Source organism: Pongo abelii, chromosome 2, assembly GCF_028885655.2.
Source record: "Pongo abelii isolate AG06213 chromosome 2, NHGRI_mPonAbe1-v2.0_pri, whole genome shotgun sequence".
Classification (NCBI taxonomy): Eukaryota; Metazoa; Chordata; class Mammalia; order Primates; family Hominidae; genus Pongo; species Pongo abelii.
In genome coordinates this window covers 108,487,827-108,514,525 of record NC_085928.1, presented here as the reverse complement: position 1 = coordinate 108,514,525, position 26,699 = coordinate 108,487,827, and the positions used below count along the sequence as shown (strand labels likewise).

Below are 26,699 nucleotides of genomic sequence, written 5' to 3'. Positions count from 1 at the left end.
ATTTGACTCTGTCACTTTTAACCATGGTGCTAAACTGCTTCTTTTAAAATACTTTAAAATCATTTAAAAGAATGTAATTTTAAGAGAGCCTAGATTCTATTTGGTTGAAAAACCCAGACTCCAGGGAATAGCAGCTATAACTGAGTGGTTCTATTGCTCTGGCTGGAACAACGGGTATCTGAGAACATCACCCTTGAGTTGCTAGGGGCAAGGACATACCCTGGTAGAAGCTATAGTAAGATAATTCCCAGCCTTCCTGGCCTTACCTGCAGGTAGCTGCTCACCAAACTGCTCATGCTGGAGCTGCGGCTAGGGGGTTTCCACAGGTAAGCAGACGAGCCAGTGGTCAGCGTCCTCCTGTGGGGCCACAAAACAGACATACCTGTATTCAGAGCAGGAAACCTAACACATGGAGGCCTTGCTGGTCACTAGGCAACCAGGTGGTGGTAGGGGGCTGCCTTCCCAGGTAGAATGTAAGGAAGTCAAACCCAACAGATTCCACCAAAGAGCACAGCTACGCTGGTCTGTAACAGATGAATTCCACGGCCAGAGTTTTACCATCATGGCTTTCCTCCCACTGCCAGAAAAGAATTAAATGAACATGTATTTCCCACTATTTGGTTTAAATTTTCCTTGAGCTTTTGGTGCCTGCCTCAGTTTGTCTGCCAGTGAGGAACAAGCAGCAGTCAGTTTGGTAAATAAGAGTCACACTGTGCCTGGGGGCTCAGCTACCCGCTCTGTATGACACAGCAACAGTGTGGCTGGGAGGCCTGCTTCTAGGTCACATAACCAGGCTGGTCAGTGCAGATACAGAACATTTCCCTCACGCAGAAAGTTCCATTGGATGACATTGCTTTAGAAATACAAAGGCTTGTGTGATAACTCTCGTTTAGCAGGAACACTGGAAACTAAACACATTTTTACTTCATCAGAATCATCTCCTAAATCTAAAATTATTGTGTGTTCAAACTTACTCTCCACAATCCAGCAACTGCCCTTCACTGTATCTTCCCTGAAGACAGTCACATATGTACATAAGGAGACAGTGGGGATGCTCTTGGCAGCACTGTAACTGGAAAAAGGGAAACCACACAAACTCTACACTGCTATGGAAAGAGATACACTGTGGGTTATTCACCCAACAGAATTCTCTACACCATGGGTTGGCATTCTTTGTTTTTTGAAAAGGGCCAGAGAGTAAATATTTTGGTCTTGTGGGCCATATGGTCTCTGTCACTCAACTGGCACTGTCAGCATAAAAGCGGCCATGGACAACAGGTGAATAAATGGGCAAAGCTGTGTTCCACACAGCCCTCTGGGCTGTGGTTTGCCAACCCAACTCTACACTTACAGAACTCCATGTATAAACAGATACAAAATCTCAAAAACAAAGCAGAATGAAAAAAGCAGGTTGCAAAGGATAGCTATCACATGATTCAACATGTGTAAACTTTTAAAACATTTACAAAATAAAACTATATATATACATATCTAAAATATTTACAAATACACAAGTAATAATGAAAGCATAAGATCTGGGAATGAAATGCATTGATTACATGATTACTTCTGAAAGAGGAACAAAGGAGAAAGGATGGCAATGGGGTGGGGCTTTAGCTGATCTATAATATTTTATTTCTTAAAAAAAGTATCAGATATAACCAAACCTTCCCACAAAAGCCAGCTTGAAGGGAGCTCCCCACTGGGGTAATTGGATAAGTGGGATAATTTAAGCTTCAAAATAAATAATGATAGTGACAGAATGCAACCTATTGAATAAAATAAGAATCTATGAGTCAATACTGCTATGAATGAATAAATGGGGAAAAAGAAAAAGATCTTCCTTACAGTAGAATGCCAACTAATAATGTAAAAGAAATAATGGAGTTAGAAAATCACTCTGGTAATGATGATGGTAATAACTGCTTCAGGCAAGAATGATCAAATGGTATTAAAACTAATACAGGACAGATTTAAGAGAAAAAAGGATAATAATGTAATTTCAGCATGTCTTCCCATAAGATATATACTCATTACAAAGGAAGAAATAGTAACTTTTGGAGAAACTTGGCAAGCACAGCCTTACCCAAATGACCAGGGTTAACCTCATTAGTAATGAAACAGATCAACACTGTGTGCCTCCAGATACAGTGTGCTGACAAGGACACAACAGCTAAGGTATTCCTGCCAAAAACACTTAACCTAAATCCAATAATGAGGAAACATCAGACAAACTCAAATTAAGGAACATTTCACAAAATAACTGGCCTGTATTTCTCAAAAATGTCAATGTTATGAAAGACAAAGACTGAAAAACTGTTCAAAATTAAAGGGGACTAGAGAGGCATAGCAATTAATGAATTAACAATTAATACGTGATCTGTGATTGGATCTTAGATTATGAGAGACATTATTGAGATAATTTGTAAAATTTAAATGAGATCTGTAAATTAGATAGCAGTATTGTATCAATGCTAATTTTCTGATTTTAATAACTGTACTGAGTTATATAACAGGATGTCCTTGATTTTAGAAAATACATAATTAAGTATTTAAGAGAAAAGAGGATCAAGTCTATAATTTACTCTCAAAAGGCTTAGGAAATAAATCAACATGTAAATAGAAAAAATGATGAACAATTATAGTAAAATATTGATAACTAGGGAATCAGGGTGAAGGATAGATGAGTACTTTGTACTATTTTTGCAACTTTTCTGTAATTCTGAAATTATTTCAAAATGTAAAAGTTTTAAAAAGAATATCTGGGCCAGGCGTGGTGGCTCACACCTGTAATCCCAGCAGTTTGGAAGGCCAAGATAGGAGGATTGCTTGAGCCCAGGAGTTCAAACCAGCCTGGGAGAGATGGCAAGACTCCGTCCCTACAAAAAATAAAAATAAAAAAAGGACATCTGAATATGGCAAAATTAAATCCTAGTGGTTTGCATGTGACTATCATATTCACCACTTTTCTCTATATGTGAAGTATTTCCTAATAAAAAATATGAATGTTAAATTTTAAAAGCCTTATAAACAGAAAGCAAAACAAAACAAAGAACACTGGACTTGATTTTAACCCAAGTCAGGTGTCCCAGGCCTGCTGCCCACCAGCTGGGTGACTTTGTCAAGTCCCCTGATCCTCTGAGCCTGTTCCTCACACCTCCTTCCTGGAGCTCATGTAAGGACTCTGGTGGTATGTGAGTGCCACACTGGTGTAAGATATGGCTGGCTTGATGGCCTCAGAAAAGAAAAAAAGAAGAAACAAAAATGCAGCCACCTTTCCTGCAACCCTTATGTGGATGAGCTGTGGCTTTCACTTCCTCTCCTACTGCTTAGGAGCCTTCTGTAATAACTCCACGAGAACAGGCACGGGAAAAAGCCCACTCCTCCCCCAATGCCCATAACAACAAGTGCCTTAAAAAAATTTTAAAGCCTTGGTTTTTGCAATACACATCTCCACTGACTCATGCCCTGGCCAGTTAAGTTGGTTTAAGGTTGGAGCCTTCAGATGTTATTGTTAGTCATGATTCAACAAAGTCTGTAAAAGGAGCTGGAATAAGAGTTGAACAGGTTTGTGTAATTTACTGAGCAAGCAAAATTGCTTTGAGTAGACTGGTGGCAATCTTCAAAACTTCAAATGTTTCTTTTCCTGTCTTTTAAAGCAAGCAATCCTTCAAAGTACCTGGCAAATGTTGGCCAGGCAGCATCCAAGTCATAGCCCCTCGACGCCAGGTCAAACTGAACCTCAGTCAGCTCATAGAGTTGGCCCACAATGTCCGAGCTCAGCTTTGGCTGCAGAAAGGGGCTTCTTGCATAGTACCAGTCACTGCAGAAAAACATGTCAATTATAAGAGTAATAAAGATAAAGGAAGTGTGAATTTAATCAGTCCTCCCACTGTGGCTCTGCCTCATCGAATTCCAACTCAGGTTACTAAATTAAAAGGCACAGGCACACAAACCAATTTCATTTTCACCGTAGAAGAACAGAACTCTCAAATAAGCTTGCTCTCCTTCAAAGAAATTACTGCAATGATCTGGAAGCTTATTCATTTATTATATATATCATATCTACTTCTCAAAAAGGATATGGAAACCTTAAACATCAATTATTTGCCAAGAAAGGGCAATTGCAGGAGAAAGAAAACCTCTTTTTTGAAAGATTACTTTCTATTCCATTTTCAGAACTCAATATGGGACACTAAACTCACTGCTAATTTCTGTCCAGATACCAATTTAAAAGCCAAGGAACAAACTATTCAGAAATGGTTCTGCACCGTAAGACAGGGTGAGAAAAAATAAAATAAATGTTATCTGCATTTTGAGGTAGTGGTTGTTTCATTTCAGGCAAAGTAACAAGAATTTTAAAAAGATGCATCAGAACACAGTGGCTCATGCCTGTAATCCCAACACTTTGGGAAGCTGAGGCAGGAGGATAGCTTGAACCCAGGAGTTCGAGGCCAGGGTGGGCAACATGGCAATATCCCATCTCTACCAAAAAAATAACAAAAAATTAGCTGAGCATGGTGGCATGTACCTGTAGTCCCAGCTTCTCAAGAGGCTGAGGCAGGAGGATCGCTTGAACCCAGGAGGTAGAGGCCACAGTGAGCCATGATCGTGCCACTGCACTCCAGCCTGTGTGACAGGTTAAGACTACCCAACCCCCTACCCCAACCCCTGCCCAAAATGAAAAAGATGATTGGGCATAGTGGCTGACACCTGTAATCCTAGCACTTTGGGAGGGCTAGGCAGGGGGTTCACTTGAGCCCAGGAATTTGAGGCCAGGCTGGGCAACATAGTGAGACCCTGTCTATATAAAAAGTAAAAAATTAGACAGACACAGTGGTAAATGCCTATCCAGCTACTTGAAGGCTGAGGTAAGATCACTTGAGCCCAGCAGCTTGAGGTTACAGTGTGCTATGATTGTGCCGCTGCACTCCCGCGTGGGCAAAAAAGTGGGACATTATTGTCTGTGAACTGTGATTAAGTCAAGCTGTTGATGACGATCTTCACCAACCATCTAAAACAAAATAACCTTCAAATCAAATATGCAAACTTTTTCAGCTCACATCAATTCACAAGGCCTGCCACATGCATGAGAAATACGAGTACATCTCTATGCAAATCAATCTTTAAGGTGACATGATGAAACAAAAGGTTTTCCCTTTGTAGTTTTTTTAGATTCAAAAAAATTTTGAATACTCCAAAAGGAAAGGGGCCAAGAGATGCTGGAAAACCCAAAGAGGTTTAGTTGACTGGTACCCGATTTGCAGCTTCTAAGCTGACACCCATTCTCCCCTTTATAGACTCACTCCCTGCCTCTCTCCTCCCTTCTGTCTTCCCTTTTGAGGCTTCAGCACTACCCGCACAAAGGCTGACTGCACACGTGACCTGAGCTCTGCAGTGGCTCCCAGTCCTGGCTGCCCACCACAGTCTTCAGTGTGTTCACTCAGTATGCCAGATGAAGACCCACGCTCAGTAGTGTTAAAAACCCCACAGGTGATTCTGCTGAGAGGCCAAGGCTGTAACCTGTCTGTCCAGTAGTGCTGGCACCAAGGACATGCCATCCACCAGGGAAAATGCCTGCTATTGGGAGTTAAGAGAGCAACGGGTGAGGCCTAGAGAAAAGCATTAAGCCCCTCTGAGCCTCACTTACCTATAAAAACTCAGTGCTACTTGCCCACATGTGTCAAGGGCTTTGGGAGGAGGGGTGGAAGACAATGATAGATGTGGAAGGAGTCTGCAGTGTCATGGGGGACACAGATGAGCACTACTGTTGCAGTTGTCATTATTATTAATGAACTTTAGTTCATTTCTGCACGGGATGGTGCTAAACCCCAGCCCTGTCCTGTATTTACCTGGTCACTTTGGTGTTCATGAAGCACTGCTGTAAGGTGTCTGCCAACCTCTGGTGCACCAAGGAGTAGCGAATAAATGCTCTTCCTTTCCCCAAGGATGTTCGGAGCTGGAAAAAGCAGATTACATAGAGCCAAAGAGCTGTCAGCCTAAATCCAAATACAGACCTGGTCTCATAGATGGTTTGTGAAACACAGATACAGGGCAAAAAATGTCACCCAATTTTACCCTATATGTTGTCCTTCAAAGGACACAACACATTTGATACTCTTACTGCAGAGAGTAAGGCTTGAAGTGGGTGAACTACTTGCAGGCCTTCATCTGAGAATAATCTGCAGACTCCAGCAAACATATCATGGAAGACATATTAACAAGAGGCTTCCAAACATCTGTGGATTCTATTGGAATGTCACTTTCCCTCCTCTGCTCTATCAGAATCTCTGGGTTTGGAGTCAGATAGGAACCAAATAAAACTCAGTTTTATATTAGAGTAAAACCTGGAGGTAGGTAAATGAAGGACTTCTCACACCAGAAGTCAGCTTGAGGAGGAAGAGATGGTCTCAGCTCAGCTAATGCTGGTTTGTTTTTAAGGTGTGTGGGGAACAGGCGCAGGGGAAGGGCCTAAAGGGCTTGGCAGAAACATGTGCAGGAGGAAGAAAGGGACAAGGGCAGAGGTGCGTGAGTGTGGCCGTGTAACTGCCTCATCTGTGTTCCATGAAACCATCAGTAAAATCTACAAGTCTGCCAATGCTTTCCTGGTTGGATTTCCTGTTCTTTATCAGATATGCCAAATCACTACATTGAATCAGAAGGAGCCCAGGGGTGAGACCAGGGGTGTCTCTAGGCAGCCCAGTCACACTGGGCTAAGGATAAAATGGATATGGGTCTGTCTCACAAGTTTGGCATGGATGGCATAGGAAGGCCCAGGTGCAGGCCTGTCTTCAAAACCTCTCCTCACAGAGCTTATACCTAAAATCCAATTCAGAGGAAGAAGATGTGACCGTAACTGTTTGAGGCTTAAATTCACCACTTAAAAGCTTGTTGTGATGGAGATGGGATATGTTGGTCAGAGACTCTGCCATGAGGATGCAAAGCAGGGCTCTGTCAGCTGGGAGCATACAATGGCCAAGGCGGATGGAATAAAAGGGACAGCCACAGAAGACACTTGGGCAAGTTTGCAAATTAGGATTCATATTCCTGATAGGTCAGCCCAGAAAGTAGGCAGGAATTCAAAACCTCCTGACCTACCACAAGTACCTGCTCTCTCAGGCTCTGGCTCTGGGTAGGGTAAGCTGGGACCAATACCCTCCCTACTCCTTCAAAGGTCAGAAATATTTACAGTGTGTATATGTGATGGGGGAAAGGGGAGCAGTGGTTTGCCAGAGGGTTCCTATACCTCATACTATTCAGATTTTAATTCCGACACTATGTTGAGTCAGGAAATACTGGCATTAAATGCCAGTGATTAAGGCTGTACTACATATTTCCTGATTCAATGGGGTAAACATCCTGGTGTATAGCACCTTTTAGCTCAGAGCTATATTTCTTCTTAACTGCTGACTCAAGGAAATGATACCATATGAAGTAGTTTTAAAAAACAAAAAGGTGTTAACTCTCTTTAACTACAGAAGCTGTAAGACATTTCCCCATGTGTGTTTTGGGTACAGCCAGGACACCTGGAAGTGAAGGCAGGCAGCAGCCTGGTTTATTGGCTTTATAAAAACCACCATGACATGTCTGCAGATAGATGATCTCAGCAGATGTGCGGGGGAGAATCTTGATGGTATATCCTGTCTAAATCAGTTTTCCACTGACGATTGAGGTGAGAACAAAGTGTTTCGTGGTGATAACCAGGAAATTCAGGCAGTTGGAAAGAGGTGAGCAAGGCATTGTGAAGTGAAGCCTGTCAATTATACAAACACACACCCTGCAGAATTTCATTAAGACCCTTACATCACAGCCCAGGTCCGTAAGCTCCCAAAGACAGGAACTTGTCCTTATTTTTGGCAAACTTACCATTATACCAGCCTTTAGAACATCAAAACTTTTTTAATGGCAAACATTTGAGGCTATACTTTTAATCAGGCCCATTAACTGAATTAATTTTATATATATATATATATAGGGAACTATTTATTTTAAAAGGTATTTTTAGGGGGAAGGGAACAATAGTTCCTTTGTACTGCAAATCAAAATGCTGCATGGCCTTTTTATGTTTTGAGATTATGGATCCACTTTCATTACCTAATTCCTTAATTTTTTTTAGCTTCTAATCATAACCCACATACACTATCCCGAGAAGCAATACAACGGCAGCAAAGGATAGGAAATCTGCAGGGTACATGAGAGCTGATTCTGCTTTAAACCAGGTCATTGTGCCATGAGCCCGACGCCGAGCTACACCCTCATCACAGTGAAACACAGTCCAAGCTGAGCCCATACTGAATCTCCAGAAATGGTTTCTTAGAACATTCACCTATTTTAGCCTAAATAGCTGCCTCCTACCTCAAAGGGGTCTGAGGGTACCTACAAATGCTTCTTATCCATTAACTCTTACCCTCTCAGTTAAAGACCCAGATGGCTACTTGATTATTAAAATTAACCAAGTCTCCAGCAACTCACTTAGCCTAGGGATGTTCCAAGCCATTCCAACCAGTGATGCCCCAGAGAGCAGTCTTCAACAGAGATGAAGACTCTATGGGAAGCAGAGCCTATGCCAGCCACTAAAACACCAACATTCATGCAAGCAAGGAATGTTTTTTGCTTCTAGAAAGTCAGTTTCCATGGCTTCAGACTGTCTAAAGATCTGTCTGCATTATGAGAAAAGAAGAAGAAACTAGCCAAAAAGCAGATGTGTTTTAGCAAGCATTTCATAATCCTGGGGAATGGGAATTAAAACTAAATTTATTTCCAGACTTCAGCTGTCCAAAGTCATAAAGTTAAAGGCTTTGTTGCTCTGATGCAGTGGCTGAGGAATGAAGAGACGAGAGTGACAAAGAGAACCCCTTCCACATTTACGATGCATTAAAATTAAAATACTGCTCTACCTCATGGACCCAAGTATCCCACCAGACCTCATAAGACTCATCTACACTAACATGGACATTAAAGAAACTCACAGAACCAGCCCTTTAGAGCTAGGATCCTTCCTCATCGTCTCAGATGTCAGAGGGTGCAAATGGTGGGAAATGTCCAGCCATTGATGTCAGCGTATCTAACACCATCATTATAAGAAGAAAGTCATTTAGCTCCAGCTGGCGTGGTTGGTGAGGAGCCCTTCCCAGAATACCTAAGGCTGTGGTATTTGTGGGCAGCCAGCCAAGCAGCAGGTGTGTTCACTTTAAAGTGACTTCACACTTACTGAAAAGAAAGAAGAAATGTACAAACCTCCTGCCTCAAATCTAGGGGTTTACCTGCTCCCTGATATGCAAAGTTCTGCACTCCTGGATGGCATAGGCTGATGAGAGAGAAGAAAGAGTCTCTGGGGGTTGAGGGTGGAAAATAAACAGAGAGGAGAGTGTGAGTGTGTATGTGAAATATGTGTGTGTGTTTGTTGTTCTGGAGTTTTGTGAAACAGCAAATCCATGGCATTTTGCTCTTGAGGGGCTCAGAATTGAAAGTAGAAAGTTGGCACATCACTATTTTAAGAAATGTCTCTTGAGATCCCACATCATTCTCATTTCAAATCTAAGTTTCCTGGGCAAAGTGTAGGGAAAGCAGCATAGCAAACTCTAAAGAATTTTATCTCAGAAAATGAGTTTTTTAAAAAGATGGAGCCATCCTATGCTTTATACCTCAAGGGCTGCCATTAGCAGACTTACAATGTATGTGAACAGGCCACCCTGTTAAGGAACATGTGGGTTGTGGCCTAAGGTACATTCAGGACTCAGCATTCTTCCTCTTGGTAAACACTCACTGAAGTGGTTTCCCCAAGCTTGAGCCACTGCAACAATGGGCATTGAGTATACCTGGACTAGATTTCTTTACCACCCATAAACTCCCACTTCCTCATTTAGCTGGCTGCAGCAAAGGTCTCTGCAAGAGCCGCTTTAAGCAGGCAAAAGGAAGACACGAAGTTGTTGGCTGCTTGCTCAGCTTACCTCCAAGATAGACTTGACAAATCGGATCCCATCATTGGCTCCTTTCACCTTGGCCAGGCAGGCACAGAAGTAATCCCAGTAGTCCTTCTTGTTGCCCAGGAGGGTGGCCTTCTCTTTCTGATCAAACTGGGTAGGGAAAGGGACAGGGAGAGAAGGTCCAAACCCACTGCTCTTCATCCCAGCATTTAAATGATAAATAATAACAATAGCTTCTTAGGTGCCAGCACTGGGTGAGGCCCTTTATTGGCATTATTTTTATTTATTGGCAAATCAAGGTGTGTTAATACCCTGTTCATACAGCTGGGTGGAAAACCACCAAAGGTGTTATTAACGGATGAGAAAGAAATACAAGAAAGGAGTCTTGGCTGTGTGCGGTGGCTCACGCTGGTAATCCAGCACTTTGGGAGGCTGAGGTGGATGGATCACCTGAGGTCAGGGGTTCAAGACCAGCCTGGTCGACATGGTGAAACCCCATCTCTACTAAAAATACAAAAATTAGCTGGGTGTGGTGGCGGGCGCCTGTGATCCCAGCTACTTGAGAGGCTGAGGCAGGAGAATCACTTGAGCCCAGGAGGCGGAGGTAGCAGTGAGCCAAGATTGCACCACTGCACTCCAGCCTGGGCAACAGGAGTGAAACTCTGTCTCAAAGAAAAAAAAAGAAAAAGAAAAGAGTCTTAAGGGCAATATGAAGAGTGTTAACTATGCTTCGACTTAGGGAAATAAGATAATGACCTTTTATCCCAGTTACTCAACACTTAAGTTTCAATATCGTTTTAATACACCTACAATAAATTTAAATAAATGTCAGCTCTGAGTCATTTCAAATCCAAAACCAAAATGGGCTTAATTGAAAAAAAGAAAGCTCAAAAACATTTTTACAATGTTAAAGAACCAGCTGAAATGTCATGAGAGAGGCAAGCCCTTTAGCACGTTAGGGGCCTTTCCTCTAGTGGGCCCACATACTACGTGCTTTGGTGGGATGTGCGTTGCAAAATAATGGTGTTCACAATGATACAGGTATATCTTTCTGTAACATTTTATAGCATTTTTTTTCTGATTACAGAAGAAAGATATGCATATGTTATTAGGATATCTAGATAAAACAAAACACAAAAATAGAAAAAAATTTAACACCTAATACCACTGCTACCCTAAAATAACTTCTAGAGCATTTCTTTCCTGCCTATTTTAGTTGCATGCATTTTTCCACATCTGCAGTGTTTTTTACATCAGCACTTTTTGGGCTAAGCAGGGATAAGAGTTATACCATCAATATGTTAAAAGAAAATATACTGGGCTGACCCCAGAGATTCTGATTCAGTAGGTGGGGGTGGAAGCCAAGAATATACTACAAATAAGCTCCCAGAGGATGCTGATGCTGCTGGTCTATGGACTGCACATTATTGAGTAGCAAAGCTCTAAAACAGAAGCCCATGGATAATCTTTAAAGGGTCCACACACTCTTAGAATCTGCCTGCAAAAATGCGTGATTGTGTGTATACATACACGAATGTCTTTTTGGGAAGACTCTATAGCTTTCACTGAACTCCCAAAGGGGTATGTAACTGTCCCAAAGTTAAGATCCTTGCCATACAGTAATCTTCTGACCTACCTTACAATGACCTAAATCTCTAAAGGATGTTCTTGATTCTCAAAGCCATCCTAAGGGGCAACATTGCAATTCCCCAAAGGATCACACTTGGAGGACTGAGCTGGCACTGGGGACTGCTCTGACCTTCAATCTAACCACGAGGGCTTACTGGCTCCTTGGGCTTTCTGAACCATATCTTGAATGCTGATGAGTCACCCAAGAGGGAGAAAAGAGATACCAGTGCAAAAATCAACACATTACAGGTGTCACTTACTTGCAGGAGATACTCAAGTTTATAAGAAAATTTATGCAAGCTGGTGCTGTCATCCGTGATGGGTTCCCCTGCTTCCTGAAATTCTTTGCTTAGTTCTGTCACAGCATCTTTAAGACAACAAATAGGAACATGTAACCAGATAGTGACTAAACTCAGAGAGAGAAGCAGGAATAACCCAGGAAGCATGAGGAGCAAGTGGTCAGTGATACAAAGCACCTCTGAAACATAAAAGGGTATGTAAGTATCCATGAGATATAACTCCAAGTCAGGGAGTGTTGAAATGTCCTGAGAGCCCACAGATACTTTACAATGCTTGTTGACTGGGCACATTTCTTGTTCGCCCTTGTCTGTCCACCACCCAGGGCTAGTAATTTGTATATAGTAGCTGGACAACAAATGTTTGCTGTGTGGATGAATCATTCAGTCCCCGAATACTGACTTCCAGAAAGCTTTACCTTTATTCTAGCCATATTTCAGGTTCTTCACTATAATCCTACTGCTCATTATAGGTAAGCGCAGGATCAGAATACCCAGTATGTGCAAATAATAGTAATGATAATCACAATTCCAACAATGACAACCGCACCTGCTTCTGTTAACTGAGTGTCCTTGAGGGGCTAGGCCTTTACATGCATTTCTCTCATTTAATATGGCATTGAGAGGCAGGGATTGCCTTATTTCGATGAATCTAAGATGCAATTAATTATAAGATACATTCCAGTTTCAGAGCTGTTAAAATGTCAAAAAAAAAATAAGTACAATTTAGAATCTATGAAGTCTGCTATGATTATCCCCATTTTGCAGATGAGGAGTGTACAGAGAAATCAGAGCACTTGCCCAAAGATCATGGGTGGCAAACAGCAGAGCTGGAATAAGAACCCTGGTTTTCTCAAGAGCTGTCTAACTCCAGAGCCCATCTCTTAACTTCTAAGAGAATTCACCTCCCTGTGTAGAAAAGAGGAAAACCCACCTTTGACTCTCACTTACTGCCTCTGCTGTGGGACAGAGGGACTATCGAGACACTGGATTTGGTTTAGATCCTGGAAAACATTTCCCCAGTGGAGATGGTTGGGATGTGCTTCACAAAACTATCTGCTTCTCTGGCAATTCTTAAATTCCTAACCCCTGCTCTCAAGAACCATGGTTTGAAGCAGACCTGTCCAGGACTGAAGCCAAGCCTAAGATGGCTGAAAATGTAATCAACACTGACCCCTCAGGCAAAGATTAGCAAATGGTGGAGACAGGTTCTTGGGACTGATTCATACAAGTGACTGTTGTCCAGCTGTACCTTGCTAGAAGTGTCTGCAATGGCTGGCACTGACAGCCAGTGAGCCAGGGGCCTGGGAGAGACAAAGAGCCTTCCTCCTCCACCCTTCTGCCTCCTCAGGCCAGGTAAACACTCGCAACCTGATCTGGGAACTCCTGAAACTTTGAAGGAGTAGACTCTGGACATGAAATATGAAATTTTCAGCTCTAATCTCTGATACTCTAAGTAATATTAGCTTTGCAGGAATTACTATTTGATTCTTTCAATAATCTTGAGAAGTGGGTGTTATCATCAAACCCACCTGGCACATGAAGGAAGCAACTGTGCGTTGGAAAGGTGAAGGGCCTTGTCCAACATTTTCCAGGGTTAAAAGAGAAGCCAGAAGCTGAGCACACCCCTACCTGACTCCAAAGTCTTTGAAACTGCTGTCACCAAGAGGATAAGTGGGCTGCCCTGCAGAGGAGTGAAGGCTGTGTACCACACAAAGATGCCTCAATTAAGGACACTCCACTCTCATGGTAGATGCTGTAGATTTGTATGCTTATTAAGACATTCATCAACAGATGAAAGTGGAGGGTACTGAGAAAGTGGCACCTTTCAAGAATTCCCACCAAAGTGCTCTGTGGCCTATGTAAAGGACATTAAAATCAGCCCAGGATGTTGGGGGTGGCCAGACTCAGCTGGTACATGGGATAGACAATGGTCTAGATCAGAAGCTCTACCTGAGGGTCCCCTATTTCACCCTCTTCCCTCCCAATGAGGACCTCCAGGTCTCAAAGTTATCCTCAAGAACCAGATATCGAAACACAGAAAAGACTGCCTACTTTATGGAGAGACCTCTTAAAGCCAGTGGCAAACTCAGATTTGCAGAGACTGGCACTTCACTTTCTCTGCCTCTCTGTGTAGATTTAAAAAAGCATCTAACGTCTTAGCTGAAAGTAGACTAGAGTGGTTAGGAGCATAGACTGGTGCCAGGCTGTTGGTATAGAAAGTGCCTGGTGCACATGAAATGCCATGAAATTGTGCCCAGAGGCCCAAGGCATGGTAGACACAAGATTAAAAGCCTGAGAAAGTGTTTTTTGTTGTTGACTTTGGAACTTCAGAATGAGAACTGCATTGTGGTCGTGCTAGGCCAATGGCTCCTGGTATGGGAGATAACTGCTTGTGGTGTCCAAGCAGTTAGGAGCCTGGGCCTTTAGTCTGTCAGGGAGTGTCACAGCAGACTCTGCAGGCATGGAGGAAGTGGTCAGCTTCAGACTGTGTAGTATCAAGTATCCTAGAGCTCCAAAGAGCTTAAAGGTCAGCACTGGTGATGAGTGGGGATGGAAAACATAAAAATTCTGACCCCTGGGACAGCATCTGAAAGAGTGAAACTTGGAATTTGCAGCCAAAAAGAAAATAGTTCGTTTCTCCTGAGTCTATGAAGCTTTATCTGCACCTTCCTCTGCCTTGCTTTTCTCCAGTGAGATAAGGGATACAAGTCATAGCCTCTCTCAGTGGACAACGCTGAGCTCAGGGAAGTCTGGGAGGCAGCAGGCCTGGACCTACAGTGCATCCCAGGCAACAGGCCATCTGCCAGCCAGGACCCGGTTGGGCAGCAAAACAAGACAGGTGGGTCTCTGTCCTTCCTGCTCAGTGGGAGAAAGAACACTCTTTTCCAAAGAAACCAACTTCATCAGAGCTCAGAAGTTTGGGATTTAGCCAAAGACTTAACAGGCAGCTTCAAAACACACATATGTGCACTAATGGAAATCAGACCCAATCCTGGAGCCGGGTGTATGGTTTTGTTTACAAACTGGCTTTACAGTTCTCTGAAAGGAAACCAGGCAAGCTTTCCAAGCCTTACACAACAAGGTGGATATTTGAGACCCAAATATTTCAATATGATGTGACCTGAGGACTCCAATTACTCGCTGTGTGAACAAAAATGAAAGGGCTGAATTTCAACTGGCAACAGCCAAAAGCCCTGCCACAAGTCCCTCAAAACCAAACTCAGTCTGCCCAGCAACCTACCATACCTTGCAAGTCTCGGATGATTCTCTGGAGCTGGCTCTCTGCATTGGTGGAGGCCATGGTGAGTTTGCCTTTCTTGTCTGTGTGTCTCCTGCCTGGGTCCAGAGGAAGGCTCAGAATTTCGGCCCTCGGTGGCTGTCTGCTCAGCAGTGGTCAGACTCCATGGTGGCACCTGCACAGAGGAAGGGGAGGCCATGGAGGAAGCAGACACAGACATAATTTAACAACAATATTAGAGAACTCTGCTCTGGGCACAAAGGTCGCCCTATCTGGGTGTATTCCCTCAACAGGAGGGCTTGACCTTTCTGTGTGGGCCTTGTTCTGTGGGCACTCTCTGGTTTGTTTCTGACACACTTATACTCAGACACAGTGACCTGGTTTGGGGCTAAACAAGAAATTAGATCAATCATATTGCAGCCTATTCTTTTTGAGCTCGCTTTCCATTCACCTTAGATAGGACTGCCTTACTTTCCTTTAAAAAGCCACCCAGTGGCTCTCTCCATCCCCTTATACCAAAGGCTACAGGGAATCAGTGCAGCCCAGCTTCAGACAGCTCTGCTAAGCCTAAGGATCCCCATCTCCCCCACACCCGGCCCCACACCCTCTCCACCTTTCTTTCTCTGAAGAATGGTCAGTCTCTAGCCAGGCAGTGCTAGTTGGGGGAGAGGATGAGGACACATACCCTCAGAACTTCTGGACCAAGGAAAGCTGGGCTTGCCTGGCAGGGTCCCCTTCGTCAGGAGGCTTGCAGCCTCCAGCTGCCCAGAGTCCAACTCAGCCTGGGTGTGCAGATGCTGCCTGGCCGTGCAGATGCTGCCTGGCCTTCTCTCCAGAGGTCTGCACAGCCCCTGTACCAGGCAACGGATGTGTGTCTATTTTTAAGTTTGGTTACAGTCCTCTCCTAGCTGGTGAGTCCTGAGTTATCAGCCCTAGGTGGGCAGCTGTTGAAGTGATTTAACCGTAGGGCTGAAGGCCAACAGAAGTTAAAAAGATGTGAGCACATTGGAAAGAGGTCTGGACATGCATCTAGAGATCCTATGTCCTTTCAGAACCTCTTGTTCTTCCCTTGGATATCCAGTGCAAGGTTGTAATGTTTGCTGGCAAAGTAGATAGCAAGACTAGAGTTGGCTGTGGTGGCAGCCAGCACTAAATGAGGGTCTATTGCATGCAGGGCTCTGTTACGTGCTTTACACACATGATCACTTTGAATTCTCATAATCACCCTGGTGGAGCAGATAACATGGTCCCTGTTTACAAAGGAGAAAATGATGCTCAGAGGAGTCATGTAACTTGTTTTAGGCCACGGGCCAGTAGGGCGAGGAATCACAGAGACTGAACTCTGGTCAGTCTGATTTCAAATCTGGTGGTTTTTCCAATAAGTCCTACTGACTTTTTAAGACTCAGCCATTGTCACTACAGCAAATGACCAACCACTTCCACCGGCTCAAGGTACTACCATGAACTCCAGCATCTCCCAAGTAATGTGAACACCCTGAGTGTTCTAACACATGCCACCTCTCACTCTCTCACTGCCACCTTGCCCTCATGGCTCCAGGAGGCCAGGCAAGCAGATCCTGGCATGGAAACCACCCCAGCCACAAGCTCCTCCAAATATTTACATAAGGATTCCTGCCTCTGCCCAAGGAGAGGGCCTATCACAGGGCGGAGATAACTAGAGCCTATTTTTAACTAACTAGCCAATGTAGCTGTGACTCAGTGCAAACAAGGCCCAAAGAGGGCTTCTCTGGCTTAGGAGGAAGGAAACAGACACATGCCTGTACCACAGTCCCAGGAATTCATGAGTCCTAGAGAGAAGAGCTTCAGGGGAGCCGCAGAGAACCCCCCAAACCTCCCAACAAGTGTTGGCACCCATCCATCAATCAGGGACACCAAACTGAGGATGGGAGTGCTTTATGAGAAGCCTGCCTGCCCATCCCTGGGTGTCTCTCCAGGTCACCAGCTGAACACAGGGCCTGAGCAGGGACCAGCCAGAGCCCTAGAGAGAGCCAGAGAGGATAAGGACCTCCACTATCAACACACAGCTGCCCCAGCACATTCCGTCAAGTGTCTACTACATGCAGGCTGGGGATACAGAGGCACATAAGACACAGTCCAGCCCTGGAAGAGCCTGGCCACCCATCAAGGAGACAGATGGAAAAATATCACATATCCAGATACAGTGGAAGAGGCTCACGTAGAGATATGGACAAAAAGTCATGGGCACTCAGTACTGACAAGATATGAACTATGGGCATACAAAACAACATGGAGGAATCTGAAATGCCCTGTGCTGAGTCAAAGAAGCCTCTCAAACCACCACAACTGTGCAATCCCATTTATATGCTATTCTGGCAAAGGCAAATCATTAGGAGAGAAATCACATCAGTAGCTGCCAGGGTCTAGGGGAGAAGGGAGGGTCTGACTACAAAGGAGCACAGGAAAATATGGGGGGCAATTCTGTTTAGTGCCTTGATTACGGTGATGGTTACATGACTATATGTATTTGACAAACATATACTTGTCACAACTCATATAAGTATAAATTACATCTCACAAAAAAGCGGCATTGGGAAGAATTTATAAAAAAAAAAAATGCAATGGGATCTGAGGAAGGGAAAACTTAATTCAGCTTGGGGAAGGGAGAAGTGGTAGACACTCTGTGATGGCCAGGCCTAAAAAGTGAACAGGCAGTCACTGGAGAGAGCCAAAAAGAAAAGGATGCTGGGACGGAGGCACACAAGAGTAAAGGCTGTTTCTCTATCTGCATTCCTCTTATTTGGCTGCTGCCAACACAGAGGAGTTTGCGGTCTCTGAGAGAAATAATCCTGGAGAAAGATGACTGGAGTGATACCCTGTGAGTCTTTAAATGCAGCCCACTGGGTCTGTGTGTACACTTCTGACCATGTCTGTGGAGAGGGTGGAGCTTGGGAAGGAGGTGATAGCAACAACAGATCCTGGGTAGCTCATCCAGGCTGTGGCCAGAACAATGAAGGAACCAACCAGCTGGATTTTCTGGAAACCAGCCCTAACTGGAGTCTGGCACAAGGGAAACAATGTCTGCAAACCCAAACCAGTATCTTGGCATCATAAGCCTGAACACAGATGGCAACACACTCCTTTAAGACTACTTGGTGCTTTGGTGACACTGCCCTTGTGTCAGCCCAAGGCAGGAGACCTTCTCTGTCTGACCTTGGGAGTGTGCTCTTGGCTGGTGTCAAGTTCCCAGGTCGTGGGGTGAGCTGTTCCCAGCCACTGATTACACAAGCTGATTTTTCAAAGAGCCTGTGTCGCCACCAGCGTAATGAGCCCTAAGAAACTGCCTGCCAGGCCTGTGGGGTGTGGTGGGCTTCCCCACTCTGGCTCTGGGTCATCACCTCACAGGGATTCAGGAAGTAAATCAGAGCTTCCATAGAGAACATGGTCACCACGGGGATGCTATTTTCAGGAACTCAGCATCTTGTCCTCCTTGCTCCTCCGTCTCGGTCTGAGGTCATTACTAACCAACAAAAGGTAAAGAATGGGCACGATCACTCTCCAAACGTGGCCAACTTCCTTGTGTCTCTAGATAAGCTTGCCCTTTCATTGAGGGAATCACAGACTCCTGGCATGAACAAGCCTGATCCTGACATCTACAACCCATTAGCAAATGGCTCTCCTAATTCAGGAGACACTCAAAGCTCTGTACACACTACCATGGCTGCCTCAGCACTGGCATAAGGACTCCAGGACTCACACACCTCACAGGGCCCCCAGCGTGCCAATCACCTCATAAACCCACAGTCCTTGTTGCACAACATGTAAAAACCTTCGTTGCTGTCTCTGACAGGCTCTTTCAAATATCAGAGAAATGTGTTTTATAAAATCTTTGGAAGCATTGAAATTCCTTGCCAACAACTCAAAATTATGTTTAAGCCTATCCAAAATGTCTGAAAACATCCAATTTTCTGATAAAGAGGAAAAGGGACTCAATGCACTTTTTAAAATTCTTATTTTTCACTTAGTACTACTATATGAGTTCCTAGTCATGACCTAGATATCATTTTAGAAGTAAAGGACCTTCTCTGACCTCCAAGTTTTTTGTATACCTGCCCAGATGCCCTAAATGCTTTAAATAATAGCAACAGCAATTTAGTCAAATTAAGATACAAAGATGCTGACTGACTCATGTAAACTTATTTATGCTATGGTGCAAGTGACTAATACTCATAATATTGCCCAGAAACTGGCTCAGACAGCATCTGAGTAGTCATACAAGGAAAGAAGAATCACCAGGGGAGGAGGAGGTTGGAGGCGTGGAAGTCAACCTTTCTCCACCTTCTAAATTTTGCTCCCGACACAATAGCTAAGGACTGACCCAGAGAGGATACTTTACAGTTGGATTCCTGCCCCAGTCCCAAATAAGGAGGAGCCTACCAGTTGTAAAGTCTTCCCTGACCAAGAAAGAATGTTAAGGACAAGGACGGTTAAAAAGGCAGAAAAGCCTTTCTGGAAGAGTCCATTGCCTAGGCTTGGTTCAGCACACCCAACGGCATCTATCTAGTTACCACCTACAGAAAGGGAGGCACTTGGCTGGTACCTGCAGCTTCGAAGGCCTGGAGGTCCTGCTGGCCCAGGGGCTGGAACAATCAGTGGGCAGGCAGACTGCCTTTCCCAGAGCTTCAAGAGGGTGGCTAGGAGAGTGCTCTGGAGTTTGCCAGAGGCCAGCTCAGAGGCAGGCATTTCAGCACACGTGAACAAAGACTCATTAGGTGATCCAACCCCTTGGACCTATGATTAAAGTGTTAACCCACTGCATGTCTGGGTCATCTTTCCCAAACACTCCTTCTTACTTGTCATCTTCTCTCCTTCTTAAAGGGAATGAGAACTTGAGGCTTTGCCATGGCTTCTTGAACCTTCTCTTGGTCCCCTCCCCTCCACCAACAATAGCAGGTTCCTTGGTTTCTCTCCCAGAACACATACAAAACAGCCACTACTTGAGTCCATGGACCCCAGATAGCAGGACTTAGAAGGCTCTGAGGGGTTGCTTTTGGATCTGGGGAAGCCAAGTCTTTTTTTAGTGAGGTGGGCAGTTGCTCAAGGGAGGAGCCACACCTCTGTACTTGAGGCTGTGGGGCTGAGAAAATATCCAAGAGGTGACAATAACAGGCATGAGAATCTGGACAATCTCTGGAACAACTGCATCAATAATTGAGAACTCAACTGGTGCATCTACTCCTGCTCCAAAGAATACAGGCCCAACCTAGGTGGGGAAAAACTATAGATCTCCAAAATTATATGCTCTGGGACCTCTCCTGACCGAACTGTCGGGGGTCAATCCAGCTAGTTATGAACTAAGAACTGAATTTCTGATAGAATATGACATAGCCACAAAACACAGCCTTAAGGAAGCAGCAGGCAACTTCTGTGTGCTAACAAACCGCCAGCCAGGTAAAAGGTATTTTTTGGCAACACGATTAAGAGGCAAGCCTGAACCAGGAGCCGGGGCTATAGCTGTGAAAAGGGGCAGTGGGTGGAGCTCTGACCTTTAAAGAACTCAGGCTCAGCAGGAGAAATAGATAACATATACCCCAATAAAAACTAGTAAGAAGGAGCACTTGAGGCCTGGTAAGTGCTTTGATAAGAACAAGTGAACATACAAGGTACAACACTGTACTCTGCTCATGATTCTCAGCCCTCACTGCAGAGTCTCACGTTACGCTTCTGTGGCTTCTGGGGCCATTTGTTACAATGGTAATTTTTTGTTGAATCTCTATTCTTTCAACTTGTCTGTAAACTTCATTGCTGTTCATGATTTCCCCTAGCACAGTTCTGGCACATGGAGAGCCCTCAATAAATTACTGCTGAATGAATGAATGAATTAGACAAAACAAAACACATAGATCCTTGCTCCACCGTACAAACTAAACTTTGAGGCATAGAAATGTACAAAGATGTAAATACTACTAATCTTTCAATGGTGGCAACATGAGCACTTTTTTTTTTAAATGGAGTCTCGCTCTGTCGCCAGGCTGTAGTGCAGTGGCGCGATCTCAGCTCACTGCAACCTCCCCCTCCCAGGTTCAAGTGATTTCCCCTGCCTCAGCCTCCTGAGTAGCTGGGGCTACAGGCGCACGCCACCACAACTGGCAATTTTTTTTTTTAATGTATTTTAGTAGAGACGGGGTTTCACCATGTTGGCCAGGATGGTCTTGATCTCCTGACCTCGTGATCCACCAGCCTCGGCCTCCCAAAGTGCTGGGATTACAGGTATGAGCCACTGCGCCCGGCCACCATGAGCACATTTTAAAAAAAATTCTATTTCTCTGATTTTTCAATTTTCCTTTATTGGGCATAAATTATTTGTATGTTGACTAAAATAATGCACTTAAAACACCATGTAGAAATTGTGAACATTATGTTGTAACTACTGTAAAAATCTTGTGAGCTATTATTCCCAGAGTGAATAGAATAATATAATTCAGGGATGGATGAAGTGTGTCTACTCCACACTGCCTACCTAGCCTCTCTTTATAAACAGACCTCTGGTGTCCTGAGAGCTCAGGTGACTGCTGTCAGACACGGGTACAAATCTCTTAACCCAGCTTGTGAGGCCCTTTACAGATGGGCTGCCTGACCTCGATAGGGATAGGCCCATCTTCTTGTCCCTCCTCCTTCCCTCCCTCCCCTCTGCCTATGTTCAGGCCTCCCTGAGATGCCCTTCTGTGGCTGGGCCCTGCCTCTGGGGTTTGGATGCTCTGCTCCCTCTGCCAAGGCCATGCCCTGCCCAGCTCATGCTCCCTACACCTTCCTCTGGCCAGCTGCTCCAGTCTCTCTGGGTTTGGTGTGGACAGGAGGAAGTGTGAACCACAGTTCGGTTCCCGAGGAAGCCTTACCCACAGCCTCCTTCACCCCATCCTGGAAAATGAAAAGCACCGCCGCCCTCACAAACAACCCTGCTAACCCAAACCTCCTGTCAGGGGGTGAATTGTGCACACCACCCCACCGCATTCCGATGTTGAAGCCCTAACCCTCATACCTCAGAATGTGACTGCATTTGAAGACAGGGCCTTTAAAGAGGTAACGAAGATTAAATGAGGCCATGAGAGTGGGCCCAAATCCAACTGGACTGGTGAGTTTATAAGGGGAATTCTGGACACACACAAGAGATACCAGGGATGCAGGAGCACAGAGGAAAAGCCGTGTGAGGCCACAGCAAGAAGGCAGCTGTCTGAGAGCCAAGGAGAGAGGCCTCAGGAGAAGCCAAACCTGCCAATGGCTTGATCTGGGACTTCCAGCCTCCAGAACTGTGAGAAAGTACCTTAAGCCACTCAGTCTGTGGTATTTTGTTATGGCAGCCCTAGCACAAATACACCTCCCAAGGCCCTTGTCTCTCCATTCCTGAAAGTGTGCATCTGACACCATCAACAAGGCAACCTGGGGAGGGGAGGTGCTGGTGGGCCTGGGTTCTGCTGCACTTCTTGGGGAGGAGCATGACAACAGCAGTGCCAGCCTAGGTGCAGAGAGGCAGGGGGTGGGGCCATGCCGCAGATGGGAGGGGCAAGCAGGACCCAGGATGGCTCTGAAGCTGGAGTTGGAGCAATGAGCAAGATATTTTCTTCTCTCTTACCAGTGGTAGCCAAGTTTTGTCAAATTGGACCCTATTTAGATTTTGGAATCAGACTAGTTACGTGAACTTTCCATTATGCATTATGCAACAAATAATGCAACAAAGATCATGCCATGGTTGGGTGAGACCCAAGGTATATTTAACTTACTCAACTATTTTTAGGCACTCTATCTGTCCTGGGGAAGTCATTTGACCTCTTCCTACCTTTCTTTTTTCAGATGAAATGTTGAGAGGTAAACTTCCTTCATGTGAATTAATTAAGAATCGCAACCCTTGAAGGAGGTGGGAAAGGGGGGTAACAGACATTCTCAGTGGCTGAGGCTTCTAAGTGTCCCCTCCCTGCTCCTGACGAAGTCTACAGATACCCTGGAAAAAGCATCTGGGGCTGCAGAGTCAACTTCAGGTAATTCCTTCCAGCTCCGTTTTAAACCACTGTTTCTGATTCAGCTGTCCAGCCCTATCCTGGACTTCACATAGGGATTCTACTCTTGGCCTTGCCCCCTGCATGCTAATGGTTTTCTTGGAATGCTTTTTTTGGTCCAAGCTTTTCTTTTGTATGCTAAGGACTTCCTCTAACTCGGGTTCCTGGGACTGGCCTAGGGTACAGTACTCTAGATTCCTGAGGTAGTTGGCCAGATCAGCCCTTGGGTCCCAGCCACAGGGCCACAATACTATACCCAAACCACAGATTCTCCTTAAGTCTTTCATCAGAACCACACTGATGTACACATCCTCCAAATGGCATCCGGCCTAATGAGAAACAGGCCCTTGGTGCCTTTCAAATGCCACAGAGACCCAGGTGAACAGGAAGGACCACTGGAGGTTACTAAAACCAACAGGTTGACTGGCTCCCATGTGAGAAAAGGGATAAAACACCTCTTGCCCAACTGAGCACAGCTTCTGCCATCCTCCTCTTCTCAAAGCCATGGGGCCCATTTGCTCCAAGGCAATGGCTCTTATTATGGGGGTAGTACAGATATTTCAGCCATTTTTGTGACGTATCAACGAACAGCAAGAAGGTAAACAGTATTTCCATAGGTAGAACCATAGAAACATTCCAATTCCCACCCTATTGATTTATTTAATTGCTCAAATAGAGGCTCTTATACCAATAAAGAGTTCTTATTTTCTTGAAACTAGCATTGAGATCACAAACAAAATACTGTTTATCTTTTGACTAAGACAAGAACATAGCAGTCATGATGTGAGCAGATGTTGCCCTGATCATAATGGACTCATCCGTGCTCACAAGTTGCCTCTGTAATCACAGGCACCAGTTAATGACCCTTACCTGCTGCCTAGGGCTGCTTGCAACGAACGTGGCGCCTAACTCTGGGTGCCTACCAGTGATTTCCACCATAAGACCACAGCTAGACAACACACTTCCTCTGCCTCATGTTTAAAGACATTCTAGTCTTGAGTCACCAAAGCTGTGTCTTTGGAATCTTCAGTAAACAAAAGTTACCTATCAGCTAAACATCTCCCCTAAAGGGAAGCAGGGTGGGTGGGGGTGAGGGGGCTGCCATTTCTTGCGTACCTACTTTGTATTCTTGAGTCAGCAGCCCACAGCCTCGGTGACCAATATGGGTCAAAGCTACCAGCTGCTCTGATCTTGCTCTGTTATGGGTGATTCCTCTCATCACAAACATCTATGGGGGCCATCCCCCTCAAAAAGGACCAGGTTAAAAACTTGGCTCCTGAAATTATACTGGTGCTCCAAACCCAGCCCCAAGGGGCGAAGGTCATCCAAACAACGGCTAAAGGATCACTGCCTGAGACTGTTACCAATCTCTAAAGTAACTGCAAAAAAAAAAATCAAAGTAAAATATTAAGAATTGAGTATATGGATATTCACCATACAATCCTTTCAGTGATTCTGTATGTTTATTTTTCTAATAAAATATTAAAAACAATTTAAAAAGTAAATGAAGTGCTACACAAAGATAGTCACTTTGAACATAAACAGATAAACTCTATTTCCTAAAGCAAGAGCCTTTAGGAGAGATCCTATTAATCAAAAGAGGCTGAGATCCATCACTGTGACAATTAGCTCTTATTTTCAGGGTGATAATAACCACGGTGCACAACCAGTATGGGGCATTCAATGCTTTCAGAACAGTGGTTGTCACAGAAGGGAGGGTCAAGTGGAGCTCACTCAACAGGGGTCCACTTCAGAAGGTGGGAACTACTGAAAGCAGAAAACCTTGGCATGATAGCGCCAGCTCCCCACCCCTCCCCCACACCAGCCCCCAACACCCTCCAGCTGCATTAGGCAGATGGCAGGAGAATTAAGCTTGCTGCCTGAGACCACAAGGCCTGCAGGGGCAGGAGAACCAGTGAGCAGATTAAGCCCTGGATCCTCTGCCCCCCAAAAGCCCCTGACCCATTTCTCTGTCGGGAAAGGAAACTGCTGTGGTAAGACAAGCAGAGGGGCTGAGAGGCTCTGGCCAACACAGGCAGTTTCAACAAGTGTTCTATTTTTTTTTTTTTCTGGAGAAGACACCCAATGGGAACGGTGGAGAGTGACAGGGACATCAGAGAATACATGTGCTTTAACAGGGGGCCACGCGGTTAACGTGTCAACCACATGTGCTTTTCTTACAAGAAATAAAATTCCGCCATCCTCCCCACTCCCTGCCCCACCCCCGCCAGGTTTCAACAGCACGGACTCCAGTCCAGTGCAGTGCCGCCACACCAGAGACAACAGGTATTTCGGGAAAAGACCCCTGGGGGCTAGCTCGAGACCCTGCGCATGGTCACAAGGGGCAGTGGATAGTGACTAGGGCTTGGCCAAAGGATGGGCCCGGAAGAAAGAAGCTTCCCCTCCTGGGAAGAGGGCAGAGATGCGAACACCAGCGGAGTCTTGCAAAGTGAAGGTCCGGGCTGTCCCGGCCCAACTGGGCCAGAAACTAAACTTCCTAAAGACCACGCAGGCAGGAACTCGGGGGCCTGCCCCATCCTGTGCTAAGCCATCCGGGCTTGTTCTGAGACGCCGCACGGTGGGCTCCTTTCCTTTGCGGCCCCTCGGCCGTCCGGGGTCTTGGAACTGGTGTTTGGGGTCTGTCTTTCGAACCGACCAACAGAGGCAGGCTGGGTGCCTGGGCCGGCTTCCACCGGTCCGAGGTGCTTCCCGGCCCGCTGGGCAAGGACGGGGGCGGCTCGGGCAGGGTCTGAGGGAGACCTGGGATGGGCGGGGACTGTAAGGGCAACAGGTGACAAGCCGCGCCCCGAGCGAAGCTCTCGGCTCAGGGATCGTGAGCGACCCAGGTGCCCCCAGAGTCCAGCCGGTCTCCCGCGGCACTTACGCGCTCGTGGGTCCACCGCCGGGCAGAACCGAAACTTTCTGGGGCCAAGCGGAAGAGGACGGGACCGCGGTGCCGACGGCCATGACGCGCACACCAGGCGGCTGGCGGGGGCGGACTACAACTCCCGGCGTGCTCCCCGGGACTGAAGCCTACAACTCCCATCGGACTCCCGGGGCTCCGACTACAACTCCCGGCGACTCCGCAGGGCGGGGGTTAGCTGCTCCCACCGCCCAGTCCCGGACCACTCGTCCCACCCCCGACCCATGCTGACCCCGGGTTAACCCTTGCAACCCCGGAGGGCCACAAATCAAATGTCTGGCATCTTGACAACAACGCTGTTCTTTGTGTGGCTAAGGAGCACTCCAAAGGTAGCTAGTTCGAGTTGAATCGTGCACGTGCTCTAAGTGTGAAATACACCTACGTACCAAAGAGTCCGAAGAATGTTAACTAGCTCATTAATTTTTAGTGATTTCATGTTAAAATGATAATATTTTGATATATTGGGAAATAGAAAAACATGTATTGGTGGGCCTAATTTCCCATCTTTTAATCCCCCTTATTTCTTAATATCAGGGTCTTACTTAAAATTAGTGCTCGAAAACTACGTGTTTATGAACTACCACCCCTAACTTTGGCCCCATCCTCAGCCCAACTTCTGTTTATAAGATGGGTGTTGCAAAGCACTCTGGAACT

At 45.4% G+C, this 26,699-nt stretch overlaps 1 protein-coding gene across 1 annotated transcript in view; it reads right to left on the bottom strand.

The window, feature by feature from the left end:
* The window catches only part of FYCO1 (FYVE and coiled-coil domain autophagy adaptor 1), a 77,052-nt gene extending 50,940 nt beyond the window's left edge, over positions 1-26,112 (bottom strand). Inside the window, exons 1-7 of the mRNA XM_002813835.6 lie at positions 26,007-26,112; positions 15,101-15,267; positions 11,816-11,922; positions 9,951-10,076; positions 5,853-5,959; positions 3,680-3,823; positions 267-357 (exon numbers count right to left, since the gene is read on the bottom strand). Coding sequence (XP_002813881.4) covers positions 267-357; positions 3,680-3,823; positions 5,853-5,959; positions 9,951-10,076; positions 11,816-11,922; positions 15,101-15,155 — 630 coding nt within the window. The 5' untranslated portion in view covers positions 15,156-15,267; positions 26,007-26,112. The remainder of the gene's footprint in view (positions 1-266; positions 358-3,679; positions 3,824-5,852; positions 5,960-9,950; positions 10,077-11,815; positions 11,923-15,100; positions 15,268-26,006) is intronic.
* Positions 26,113-26,699: the final 587 nt, after the last annotated feature.